Source organism: Coregonus lavaretus, assembly GCF_964263955.1.
Source record: "Coregonus lavaretus genome assembly, contig: HAP1_SCAFFOLD_904, whole genome shotgun sequence".
Lineage (NCBI taxonomy): Eukaryota > Metazoa > Chordata > Actinopteri > Salmoniformes > Salmonidae > Coregonus > Coregonus lavaretus.
Genome location: NW_028158313.1, coordinates 153,286 through 167,439, shown reverse-complemented (window position 1 = coordinate 167,439; position 14,154 = coordinate 153,286). Strand labels below are relative to the sequence as shown.

At 46.2% G+C, this 14,154-nt stretch overlaps 1 protein-coding gene and 1 long non-coding RNA gene across 2 annotated transcripts; both read left to right on the top strand.

The window, feature by feature from the left end:
* Positions 1 to 670: 670 nt before the first annotated feature.
* LOC311124175 (serine/threonine-protein phosphatase 6 regulatory ankyrin repeat subunit A-like) lies at positions 671 to 6,581 on the top strand (the record flags this gene model as incomplete). The annotated part of the gene is made up of 6 exons (XM_084198370.1): positions 671 to 738; positions 994 to 1,108; positions 1,383 to 1,504; positions 5,673 to 5,760; positions 5,983 to 6,100; positions 6,324 to 6,581. The coding sequence occupies exons 1-6, from the start codon at positions 687 to 689 to the stop codon at positions 6,579 to 6,581; spliced, it is 753 nt and encodes a 250-aa protein (XP_084054496.1). The 5' UTR covers positions 671 to 686.
* A 1,704-nt stretch (positions 6,582 to 8,285) lies between these two features.
* LOC311124171 lies at positions 8,286 to 8,821 on the top strand. Its single transcript, XR_014612722.1, has 3 exons — positions 8,286 to 8,309; positions 8,438 to 8,529; positions 8,735 to 8,821. It is a non-coding gene; the product is annotated as an uncharacterized lncRNA (long non-coding RNA).
* The last annotated feature ends 5,333 nt before the right edge of the window (positions 8,822 to 14,154 follow it).

Sequence of the window (14,154 nt, the reverse complement as noted above, 5' to 3'; positions counted from 1 at the left end):
GTTCCCCCCCCCCCCCCCCCTCTCTCTCTCCACTCTTTTCCCTCCCTTGCTCCCTCCAGATAAATGAGCCCAATGGTTACGGTAACACCCCCCTCCACGTGGCATGCTACAACGGGCAGGACGTGGTGGTGAATGAGCTGATCGAGTGCGGCGCCAACGTGAACCAGGTGAACGAGAAGGGTTTCGCCCCACTCCACTTCACGGCCGCCTCGCGCCATGGGGCGCTCTGCCTGGAGCTGCTGGTGGGCAACGGGGCCCTCGTCAACATCAAGGTGAGGAGACCGGATGACCAACACTGTGTCTGAACTAAATAACACCCTATTCCCTATGTAGTGCACTACTTTTGACCAGGGGCCCATAGAGCAAGGAGCCGTGATGACACTGCCTGTGTCCCAAATGGCACCCTGTTCCCTTTATAAGTACACTACTTTGGTTCAAAAAGTAGTTCACTATGAAGAGAATAGGGTGCCATTTGGGACGCACACACTGACGCAGCACATGGCTTAGTATTTGGCCCTGGTCTACATTCAAATACCAATGGAATAGGCCTAACAATGCAAACTAAATGCAATCAAGCGCTCCTCCAATACGTGTTTGATTTTGCCTGTGGTCAGCAGCACAGACTGCCGTGTGAACCATCTTTGTCTTTCTATCTGCAGAGTAAAGATGGAAAGACCCCCCTCCACATGACGGCCATCCACGGACGCTTCTCCAGATCTCAAGCCATCATCCAGAATGGTGAGTCGCTGTGAATGCTCTCAACTGAATATATATGAACCAGTAGGCTCTTCAGCATTGTCTTTTGTCTTCAAACCATGATTCACTGGCACAGAGCAATGTTACTTGCAATGTGGTTGAACATGAAGCTTCATGAGGCCTCTAGGGTCAAGTGGTTGACGTGTGTGTGTGTCTGTGTGTGTGTCTGTGTGTGTGTGTGTGTGTCTGTGTGTGTGTGTCTGTGTGTGTGTGTCTGTGTGTGTGTGTGTTCTGTAGGTGCTGAGATCGACTGTGAAGAAAATAATGGAAACACACCCCTGCACATCTCTGCTCGCTACGGCCACGAGTTACTCATCAATACACTCATCACGAACGGAGCTGACACAGCCAAGTGAGAACACACACACACACAGTTTCCAGCAATAATGCAACATGCATCTGCAATTCTGTCATTGACCGAATTGCCGCTTGGAGACTATGCTCAACACATTGTGGTGTGTGGGGGGTTGAAAGACAGGGCATTGCAGCATGCTGATGTGTTGATCTGCTGTGGGGTTTAATGAGGACTGTGATGTGGTGCTGTTTCCAATCTTAGCTGAATCAACTGTAAGTCACTCTGGATAAGAGTGTCTGCTTAAAGTCTAAAATGTAAAAATGTGTTGCAGGCGAGGCGTCCATGGGATGTTCCGCCTCCACCTGGCTGCTCTCAGTGGGTTCTCTGACTGCTGTCGGAAGCTCCTCTCATCAGGCTTTGATATAGACACCCCTGACGACTTTGGAAGGACCTGTTTACATGCTGCAGCAGCTGTTGGGTGAGTGGACTGGTCCAGGCTTTACACCAAGGAATATTTAGTTCATGAACTGGAAAGCCACCAGAAAGAACAAACACATATTCACACTCTTACATTTCACATTGTTTAGCAGTATAAAAAAATCGTTTAGATCATTAGTGCGGTATCATTTCTGTATAATGTGGTTCCATGCCATGGTGGTATTGACTTGCGCTCTGGTCTAAATTGTCTTTATATCTTCTTGAAAGAGAAGAGAAACCTGCAAACTGCTCTTGCTAGTATCACTTTTTATTATTGCTTTTATTAGCATTATAAAAACAGTGATACTAGCAAGAGCAGTGTACGGGTTTCTCTTTTCTTTAAGGTTCTCATTGTTACCATCCACCTGATAGCTCAGATGTGAAAGGGCCTTTCTGAACTTGATATCTTGTTACCATCCACCTGATAGCTCAGATGAACGAGAGCCTTTCTGAACTTGATATCTTGTTACCAACCACCTGATAGCTCAGATGTACGAGAGCCTTTCTGAACTTGATATCTTGTTACCATCCACCTGATAGCTCAGATGTACGAGAGCCTTTCTGAACTTGATATCTTGTTACCATCCACCTGATAGCTCAGATGAACGAGAGCCTTTCTGAACTTGATATCTTGTTACCATCCACCTGATAGCTCAGATGTACGAGAGCCTTTCTGAACTTGATATTTTGTTACCATCCACCTGATAGCTCAGATGTACGAGAGCCTTTCTGAACTTGATATCTTGTTACCAGGAACCTGGACTGTCTGAATCTGCTGCTCAACACAGGGGCAGACTTCAACAGAAAGGACAGCTTCGGAAGGTCTGTCTGTGGCATCAAATAACTTTCATATGTGATCTTTATGATAATGGGGAATATAGTATAGGGGCATATAGGAATTATTATGGGAAATATTGGGCGGCAGGTAGCCTAGCGGTTAAGAGCGTTGGGTCAGTAACCGAAAGGTTGCTGGTTCAAATCCCCTAGCTGACTAGGTGAAAAATGTGTCTATGTGCACTGCAGCAAGGCACTTAACCCTAATTGCTCCTGTAAGTCGCACTGGATAAGAGTGTCTGCTAAATGACGTAAATGTAAAATGTAAATGTTATACAGCTCCAATAAGCTGTTTCTGTTGTTGATGTTGAATGGTTTCTGTGCGTTCTTCTAGGAGTCCTCTGCATTATGCGGCAGCCAATTGTAACTACCAGTGTCTGTTTGCCTTGGTGGGGTCTGGGGCCAGTGTGAACGATCTGGATAAAAGGGGTTGCACCCCGCTCCACTACGCTGCTGCCTCCGACACAGACGGAAAGTACGTCTCACACCTCTCTTACTGTTGTGTGTGTTGTGGTGCCATGACCTTTCACATTTCACTGTAGTCTGGAGAGTATGTTGTGGTGCCATGACCTTTCACATTTCACTGTAGTCTGGAGAGTATGTTGTGGTGCCATGACCTTTCACATTTCACTGTAGTCTGGAGAGTATGTTGTGGTGCCATGACCTTTCACATTTCACTGTAGTCTGGAGAGTATGTTGTGGTGCCATGACCTTTCACATTTCACTGTAGTCTGGAGAGTATGTTGTGGTGCCATGACCTTTCACATTTCACTGTAGTCTGGAGAGTATGTTGTGGTGCCATGACCTTTCACATTTCACTGTAGTCTGGAGAGTATGTTGTGGTGCCATGACCTTTCACATTTCACTGTAGTCTGGAGAGTATGTTGTGGTGCCATGACCTTTCACATTTCACTGTAGTCTAGAGTATGTTGTTGGTCGTGTTTGAATACATACTAGTGTTAAATCTGCAGTGTGAAAGCTTGGCCACGTCTCCTTTGGGAAAGTGTCTCTGCTTGCTTATCTGTCTGTCTTGATGTTGGTATAATGATTAGTGAACTCTTGACCTCTGACCTCTAGGTGTCTGGAATATTTGCTGCGAAACGACGCTAACCCAGGGATCAGGGACAATCAGGGCTACAACGCAGTCCATTACGCGTCTGCGTACGGACACCGCCTCTGTCTGGAGCTGGTGAGTCAGAACCACAGGGGACTAGACGCCCTGCATTCACAGACCATTTTGTCTGCGTCCCAAATGGCTGTAGGGCCCATAGGGCTCTGGTCAAAAGTAATGCACTATATAGGGAATAGGGTGCCATTTGGGACAGACGTTGATATTCAGTAGGTTTTAAGGTGTGGTTGCATGTTTGTCGTGGCCGCATCGTCACTCTTGATGTTCTTTTTCCAGATTGCAAGTGAAACACCTTTAGATGTGGTAAGTACCAGTTGGTTACTTTTCCTCACACTAGCTTGTTTAAGATACGAATGCAACACCCCAGTATGTCTGCAGGGGCTGGTCACTGAGATTTACAACATGAAACATGCTACTAGACTAACCTTCAAAGTAAATATGTTACAAGTCTAAACTGGCCCGTCCTTGTCTTTCCCCAGCTAATGGAAACCTCAGGGACAGACATCCTGAACGACTCTGATGTCAGAGCTCCCATCAGCCCCCTACACTTAGCTGTGAGTAAAGCCTACCTGCTCCTGTAGGGGTCTCGCCACATGACAAATGGCACCCTATTCCCTATTTAGTGCACTACTTTTGACCAGAGCCTTATGGGCCCAGATCAAAAGTACTGCACTACATGGGAAATAGGGTGCTATCTGGGATGCAGGCATGGTGTTGTTTTTCCACGAAAAGTTGATTGTCCAGACACTCACACACCATGTTCCTATCTGTTCCTGATTAGTGTAAAATACATGCATATTTTGACACGGTGATGATGAGGATGATTTCCTTATTTTGCCATTTGAGTTAATCAACCTCCAACAGAGGAGAAGTAGAGTGTTTCTAAATCTCACGCTTGGCAGGGTGCCAAGCGTGAGATGCTGGGCGGGAGAAAAAATGGGCACCCGATTTGAGACACTGGTCTACTTTAGGGGTCTAGGACTGTTTCTGTTCAGGCATACCACTGGTCTACTATAGGACATTGATTATATTAAGAGTGTATTTCTGTTCAGGCATACCACTGGTCTACTATAGGACATTGATTATATTAGGAGTGTATATCTGTTCAGGCATACCACTGGTCTACTATAGGACATTGATTATATTAGGAGTGTATTTCTGTTCAGGCGTACCACTGGTCTACTATAGGACATTGATTATATTAGGAGTGTATATCTGTTCTGGCATACCACTGGTCTACTATAGGACATTGATTATATTAGGAGTGTATATCTGTTCAGGCATACCACTGGTCTACTATAGGACATTGATTATATTAGGAGTGTATTTCTGTTCAGGCATACCACTGGTCTACTATAGGACATTGATTATATTAGGAGTGTATATCTGTTCAGGCATACCACTGGACTTTGCTTCAGACTGTGTGTTTGTTTCCATTCAGGCGTACCACGGCCACCACCATGCTATGGAGGTCCTGGTTCAGTCTCTGCTGGATCTAGACGTGAGGAACAGCCAGGGGCGCACCCCTCTGGACCTGGCTGCCTTTAAAGGCCATGTGGAGTGTGTTGACGTCCTCATCAACCAGGGAGCCTCCATCCTGGTTAAAGACTTCACCCTGAAGAGGACCCCCATCCACGCTGCAGGTACGCATAGGATATCACGTAAGACCTAGAGATTCTGTAATTCAAAAGTTTTCCTTACCAAGATGGACATTTGTTTGGTCATGTTGCTAGGACGCCAATGTCCACTCTAGGGATATTATATAGCATAGTGTGAAAATGCCCACTACACACTGATCTAAGGTCATTTTTTGTCATTATTGCTGAGGATCTGGGGAGGGTAAGCTGATCCTAGATCAGTGCACAGGGGGACTTCTATCCAGAGCCAGGTACACAGCTAGCAGGTGACAGGCTTCGAGGGCCTCAGCCCCAAAATGTTTTATTATCTGCTGTGTTAACATCATGAGGATGTCATCTACCAATACCACTGTTCTAGAAATCTGTCTGTTCATGTGAAGGTAATAGTCGTCCAGCAATCAGCTCATATCCTCTCTGTTTAGCCTCCTCTAGCTACCAACGGTCAATCATCTCACATTCTTATATCCTCTCTGTTTATCCTCCTCTAGCTACCAACGGTCATTCATCTCACATTCTTATATCCTCTCTGTTTATCCTCCTCTAGCTACCAACGGTCATTCGGAGTGTTTGCGTTTGCTGATTGGAAATGCTGACCTCCAGAGTGCAGTGGACGTTCAAGACGGGAATGGACAGTAAGTCAATTGGGTTTTGGATACAATTCCTGAAATAAAGAGATTTTGACACTAGTTCTACGTCCCAAATGGCACCCTATGCCCTACTTGGTGCACTACTTTAAACCAGAACCCTATGGGCTCGGGTCAAAAGTAGTGTACCATATAGGGAATAGGTTGCCATTTGGGACTCAGCCTGGTTATTACCAGTTTGTAATATGACCTTGTTGTCTTGTGTATCAGAACCCCTCTGATGCTGTCGGTGCTGAGCGGACACACAGACTGTGTGTACTCACTACTCAACAAGGGAGCCAGCGTAGAAGCCAAAGACAAGTGGGGCAGAACAGCGCTACACAGAGGGGTGAGGAGGAGAGCTGGCTGTATACGCTCACACACAGAAAGAGACGGGGAGGCTCAAATATACATATTATCTTCAGAAAAGTAGTTGTCCATGGGTAGTGGTGTATTCATCCCTGTAGGGGGACCTGCCTCCAGACATCATTTGTAATAATTGATGATTCATTATTATATCATTGATTATTAGTTATTCAAATCCATTCTTGTCTCCCTGCCCTTCCTCCCAGGCGTTGACGGGTCATGAGGAGTGTGTGGAGGCCCTGCTGCAGCACAGCGCCAGCTTCCTGGTTCGGGACTGTAAGGGGCGGACCCCTGTCCACCTGGCGGCGGAATCCGGACACATCGGGGTGCTGGGGGGACTCCTACACGCCGCCCAGTCAGTGGAGACCCTCCCCGTCATCACAGACAACCAGGGCTACACGCCACTACACTGGGCCTGCTACAACGGTACGTACTGGACTAACGGAACACTAGATATTTTCTGATTTTCTCTCTTCAGCACCGTAAACATGTCCCTGAATTAGGCAGGCCATACAACTAGGGGTGTAACTATTCGATTTGTATCACGATTCGTGGTTGTCGATACGATTCAAGGACGATATTGGTTCATTTAGAACGATACGATCCGAAACGATTCAGTGACTTGAAATCGATTCAGTAACCTTTTAGCCAAAAATTCAACCAGTGTGACTGAAATAAATACCTGGATACTGGACAGTGCAGGTGAAGTTTCCTAGATTCCTGTTTCTTGTAAGGACCGCAATGGTGGCTTGATAATTTCTCGCTCGTCGGCTTCTCCTCTGTCGTCCGCCATGCTATGTTTTGTTGTCTTTGCGCCTTTGCGCTGCTGCTGGCGTGGGGCGATGACGTCACGGATAGGCAGACTGAATCGAGTAATGTTTAAAGCCTTTATCATTAAAAGTGCTAAGAAAAAACATCCATATAAAGTCTGACGTGCTTAAATCCAATGGGTTATTTCCTAGAATCGATACAATCGATTTATTACATTTTAAAACGATGTTAGAGTGATATATGTTGTCCAAAAGGCCAACTCACCGAGCACAGATCGATGTAGTTGGATCATAGGAATATAAATCGATACATCGATGTAGTAGATGGATCGTTACACCCCTACATACAACGGTACGTACTGACTAACTGGACTGTAGCTCTGTTCTCTCCTCCATGAAGTGTACACTCATTCACTCCCTCTTGTGGCTTGAAAAGCATTCGATTGGTGTGGACGGAGCCATGTGGGGGAATGAACAAGACTACAACAGAATTAGGGGTTATGACTCTCAGTGGAGGACCTTACACTGAAACAGGACTTTGTCATAGCATATGTCACCGAGGGCAACTCGTTCAGCCCCCTCCACTGTGCTGTGATCAATGACAACGAGGGGGCTGCAGAGATGCTGATTGACACTCTGGGGCCGGCCATTGTCAACGCCACTGACACCAAGAACCGGTAACTACAGCACATGACAAAGTCCTTTTCTTCTGGAGAATAATGTTGTCTTGGGAATAAAATGACCTCTGGGGTTGGATGAGGGATTGTAGATTACTTTTAATACATCTATTAGTGATTTTATATTTCTATGGTATAAACAGGGTTAATTGAACAAACTTGTTTATAACAGTCCTACATGATATCCGTGAAATAAGTTTCCTCTCTCTCCAGGACCCCCCTGCATGCGGCGGCTTTCACGGACCACGTGGAGTGTCTTCAGCTGCTGCTAGGCCACAACGCCCAGGTCAACTCCCCCGATGCCTCCGGGAAGACCTCCCTCATGATGGCTGCTGAGAACGGACAAACCAACGCTGTCGGTACGCAGCCCCCTCTCCTCCGCTTTGCCTCGCCCAGCCGGCTTAAGTTCAACATGTCTGTTTTACATTTTAATAAGTCGCTTCATTTCCTAATTGAGTTTCTTTATGTTTCTCTGTCTGTGTCAGAGCTGTTGGTGAGCAGTGCCAAAGCAGAGCTCACCCTGCAGGATGCAGTCAAGAACACTGCTCTTCATCTGGCCTGCAGTAAGGTGAGCATCCCCACATGAAGATGACGTTCATCTGAACAGTTGGCTCTCTCTGGTTGAAATTTTGGTCTGACATGTTTGACTCTGGTTTTTAAAGGGGCATGAAACCAGTGCTTTGTTGATATTGGAGAAGATTACAGACAGGAACCTCATCAACTCGACTAACGCAGCCTTACAGACGTACGTATGGTTCAGCTGTATTAATTGGGCCAGAAGAATTAGAAGAAGTGCACTATATAGGGAATAGTCTGGCATTTGGGAGGTATCCTCATTTGCTGCTGGCTAATCTGACGGTACTTTCTCCTCAGGCCGTTACACGTTGCAGCCAGAAATGGTCTGACGGTGGTGGTTCAGGAGCTACTAGTGAAGGGTGCTAGCGTGCTCGCAGTCGATTAGAATGGTAAGATCCATAACGCTAACACCGTTTTCTTCTGTACTTCTCTTCTCAATGTGTCCACAATTGTTTCTCTCTAGTCCACTGCTTGGTTATTGTCTTAACTTTGTATCTCCTAGCCTGCTGTTATTTCATGTTTTTCACCAACAGTGTTATAGTAAACGGTGATGCTCCTGAAGTGACCCTCTGCTGTTCTGTTTGAACCCCTCAGGTTACACGCCTGCCTTGGCCTGCGCCCCCAACAAAGACGTGGCGGACTGCCTGGCGCTGATCCTGGCCACCATGATGCCCGTGTCCCCCTGCAACCCGGCGCCCAGCCTGTCCTTCAGTGCCATTAACCACTACACCACCAGCCCCTCCAAGAGTGTGACCTTCGACAGCCTGCCCGTGCTGCGCAGCGAGCACAGCTCCTACTGCAGCTTCAACAACATCGGCCACCGCGACCACGATGGAGGCTTCTACAAGGATGAGGAACTCAACGACTCAGAGACATACTGAGGGGGGTGGTGGTCGCTGCCCAGGAGGGGAGCCAAGGGTAGGCGGATGGACAGTGAAGTGGGGCAGAGGCCACAAACAAATCCACACATACACACCGTGTCTTAAATCACCACAGCCAGCTTTGGGAGGGCACGAGCCGAGACAGTCCGCACAGGAGCCTTAAGAGTCCTGCAGATGGAGAGAGAGAAATGGAGGGAGGGAGGGAGAGGGGGAGGCACAACAGGCTGGCTGGCCACACTCATCCTCTCGTACCACCAGGTGTCCTTCCAGCAGATACTGGACTTCAGAGGAACTGCTGCTGCTATACCCCACCTTTACCTTTACCCACAAAGGTCCTAAACGGTAGAAACTGTCCAGCCAACAGACAGACGGACACCTTATGACGGCAATAACCTGTAGTCCAAGGGGATAGTAGCACTTCACTGAGTGAAAAACAGACATGGACCAAAAGATGTGGAAGAAGCCTTTTCAAAACCTGTTTTGACAGTAGAAATGGGATTGAGCGTTTTGGCCTGAGAAAAAACATAAGGAGTGATGTTTCATTTAAGTTTTATGAGAGTGATGGTCATGTTTATCCGCACACTAAGACAGTCAGAACGCACCTAGCCTCTTGTCTGTAATCCATGTGGGAGGAGGGGAAATCATTTATTTTTTATGAACAAACATTTTAATAAAATCATTCATGTCTTAAGCTCCTGACCCTCTGTGGGAACCAAAAAATCGTAGTATTTGCTCTCATGAGTAATTTCAAAGAATTTCCATCCCCAATGGCACCCTATTCCCTTTATAGTACACTACTTTTGACCAGGGCCATAGGGTTCTGGTCAAAAGTAGTGTACTCTATAAAGAATAGGGTGCCATTTAGATTTTGCATTTGTATGTGAGCGACAGGACTTTTTACATTTGCGTTATTAAACCTACCTGTCCTTTGCCCTCTAGAAAATATTTTAGAAAGTAAATTATTAATTCATATATTCTTTCTTGTGATATTTATGTCATCATTTTGTGCCTTCTTTAGTTACTGAGGGGAGGTTAGGAGAGTAGGGGCAGCTGTATGAGCGAAAACAATGATGCACACTAAGTACTACAACGTTTGTGAAAAGCACTGATACTATTCCGAGGCATACGAGGGGGAAAACATGCCTCCCTTGGAGAGGAGAAACACTGTAAACCAATGGTAGGACAGCAGCATTTAGATTTTCTTCTGTTGAAAAAAATATATATATATTATTTGTCTTGGTCTTATAATCAATGTATTTTGACAGGTTTTGCTTGCTTAACTTCTTCAAAAAAATGAAACCACTCAATCCTTTTATGTGATTGCTTGTTCAAACCCCCGTTTTTGTCTCTTTTTTAAAATAATTTTAACTGGAAATATGTACAATACATATGCTATGTTCGTCAAATCAGGATCAGGAGGTTCACAGGTTTTTTCGTGTCCTTTTTTTCTTTAAAAGGATGAAACTAGCATGTACATATGAAATAGTGACTGAATCGAAACTCCCATGAATTCTTTCAGTATCTGAAGATTGCTGTATATTTTATGAGTAATAAAATAAAGAAATGAGTTATGTTATTTAATAATGAACTATGGGTTATCTGTTTTATGTGACAACCGCAGTATCAATTTCTAGGTGACAGTGGTGCTAATCCCAAAAGAAAGGCTACATACAACAAGGAACAAGAAGTCTATTGGCAAAGTGATGAATATTGCATGTACCTTGGCCTAACGGTGTGGGTTATGTATTTTATTTTTCATGGCGTCCTCAACATTACAGTTTTAAGGGCAACAATAGCCTACATTTGTTTACAACTCGCAGGATTTCCATACATGAGCTTTCAACAACACAGAGTGTTGCATCAGCACGAGATCGAAAGTGCGTCAAATCTGTACAGGTCATTGTTACGTCATCACTGATAAACGTTGAAACTGATGAAAAACCGCTGGAGCAGTTCAGTCTAAACCTCCCTAGTGCTGGAGGATTGCGTTTGTTTTCGCTCTGGATGCGCGTTCATTTTGGCAAGGAAATGTGCTGATTTTGCAAGGAGATGGAGAATAAAGAGTTCAAGGTAGGCATGTTATTTATTTTTAAATCTTCAATTATATTAATTACTGTGGATTAAATATTGTTTAACAAATGAAATAATGTGCTATTCATGCTGTAATATCAAACTAGAAAGTCTATGGCCGGGGAGTCATGAGAGTTGGCTAAAGGTACAGTAGGGTCAAATGGGGGTCAAAGGTTATGACAGCACCTTCATGAATTCGTCCAAAATGGCACCCTATTCCCTATGTAGGCTAGTGTACTACTTTTGACCAGGAGCCATAGAAGGGTTGGCTGACGTCACGAAAATGATGCTCGCGCATCGATGGCCGGAAGTCGTGTATCTTGTTATGATTCTGAACCTCAGCTAACAACAAGCTGCCATGTGGGGAATCGTAGCTCTGTGGCATGTTTCAGCTTGTTGTATGGTGTTATTGATACCATGTCTTGTTTTGAGGTGTTTTGACTGATATCATGTCTATGCAATGACTCAAATTCGCTACCTAGCTAACCAACAACAACTGTAACAATGTATTTGAGACGAGTTCATTGTTCAAATGTATTTATGTTTGCATTAAACATTTAGAGACTAAATATAGTTTACATGTTGTCAACAGTCTAAGTCAAACCCTGTCTATTTTGCCCCATAGTTGCATGCCAGTTTTGTTGCTTAACAACCAACCCCTCTATAGAGTCCCACAGTGGAGGTGTGATAATACCCATAAAACCTAGCGGTCAAACAGGGACATGGTTCCAATCGTTTTTCCACCATTCATTTTTCCCATAGCCGATTTTAGAAACACATAAAATAAGGGCTGTATTTCGTGTAGGCTTACCCTGGCGTGACGTTTTTGTAACTATGTAAATCTCTCTCGGACAAGTTGACTTTTATCAGTATATTTACATTTTACATTTATATCATTTAGCAGACGCTCTTATCCAGAGCGACTTACAATGGTGCATTCAACAATTGGTGCATTCAACTTATGATAGCCAGTGGGACAACCACTTATTTTTCTTATTTTTTTTTTTATGGGGGGGAGGGGGGGGTAGAAGGATTACTTTATACTATTCCAGGTATTCCTTAAAGAGGTAGGGTTTCAAGTGTCTCCGGAAGGTGGTCAGTGACTCCGCTGTCCTGGCGTCGTGGGGGAGCTTGTTCCACCATTGGGGTGCCAGAGCCTGAAGGTAAGGAGGTGCCGTTCCCCTCACAGCTCCGTAGGCAAGCACCATGGTCTTGTAGTAGATGCGAGCCTCAACTGAGCGGGGTGACATGAGAGAACTTGGGAAGGTCGAACACCAGACGGGCTGCGGCGTTCTGGATAAGTTGTAGGGGTTTAATGGCACAGGCAGGGAGCCCAGCCAACAGCGAGTTGCAGTAATCAAGACGGGAGATGACATGTGCCTGGATTAGGAACTGTGCCGCTTTCTGTGTAAGGTAGGGTCGTACTCTGCAAATGTTGTAGAGCATGAACCTGCAGGATCGGGTCACCGTTTTGATGTTAGCAGAGAATGACAGGGTGTTGTCCAGGGTCACGCCAAGGCTCTTTGCACTCTGGGAGGAGGACACAATGGAGTTGTCAACCGTGATGGCGAGATCATGGAACGGGCAGTCCTTCCCAGGGATGAAGAGCAGCTCCGTCTTGCAGAGGTTCAGCTTGAGGTGGTGATCCGACATCCACACTGATATGTCTGCCAGACATGCAGAGATGCGATTCGCCACCTGGTTATCAGAAGGGGGAAAGGAGAAAATTAATTGTGTGTTGTCTGCGTAGCAATGATAGGAGAGACCATGTGAGGATATGACAGAGCCAAGTGACTTGGTGTATAGAGAGAATAGGAGAGGGCCTAGAACTGAGCCCTGGGGGACACCAGTGGTGAGAGCACATGGTGCGGAGACAGATTCTCGCCACGCTACCTGGTAGGAGCGACCTGTCAGGTAGGACGCAATCCAAGAGTGAGCAGCGCCGGAGATGCCCAACTCGGAGAGGGTGGAGAGGAGGATCTGATGGTTTACAGTATCAAAGGCAGCGGATAGGTCTAGAAGGATAAGAGCAGAGGAGAGAGAGTTAGCTTTAGCAGTGCGGAGAGCCTCCATGACACAGAGAAGAGCAGTCTCAGTTGAATGACCAGTCTTGAAACCTGACTGGTTTGGATCAAGAAGGTCATTCTGAGAGTGATAGCAGGAGAGTTGGCTAGAGACGGCACGCTCAAGAGATTTGGAGAGAAAAGAAAGAAGGGATACTTACTTGTCTGTAGTTGTTGACATCGGAGGGATCGAGTGTAGGTTTTTTGAGGAGGGGTGCAACTCTCGCTCTCTTGAAGACGGAAGGGACATGGCCAGCGGTCAAGGATGAGTTGATGAGCGAGGTGAGGTGAGGTGAGGTAAGGGAGAAGGTCTCCGGAAATGGTCTGGAGAAGAGAGGAGGGGATAGGGTCAAGCGGGCAGGTTGTTGGGCGGCCGGCCGTCACAAGTCGCAAGATTTCATCTGGAGAGAGAGGGGAGAAAAAAGTCAAAGCATAGGGTAGGGCAGTGTGAGCAGGACCAGCGGTGTCATTTCACTTAATAAATGAGGATCGGATGTCGTCAACCTTCTTTTCAAAATGGTTGACGAAGTCATCCACAGAGAGGGAGGAGGGTGGGGGAGGAGGATTCAGCAGGGAGGAGAAGGTGGCAAAGAGCTTCCTAGGGTTAGAGGCATAGGCTTGAAATTTAGAGTGGTAGAAAGTGGCTTTAGCAGCGGAAACAGAGGAAGAGAATGTAGAGAGGAGGGAGTGAAAAGATGACAGGTCCGCAGGGAGTCTAGTTTTCCTCCATTTCCGCTCGGCTGCCCGGAGCCCTCTTCTGTGAGCTCGCAATGAGTCGTCAAGCCACGGAGCAGGAGGGGAGGACCGAGCCGGCCGGGAGGATAGGGGACATAGAGAGTCAAAAGATGCAGAAAGGGAGGAGAGGAGGGTTGAGGAGGCAGAATCAGGAGATCGGAGGGAGAAGGATTTAGCAGAGGGAAGAGATGATAGGATGGAAGAGGAGAGAGTAGCGGGAGAGAGAGAGCGAAGGTTGTGATGGCACATTACCATCTGAGTAGGG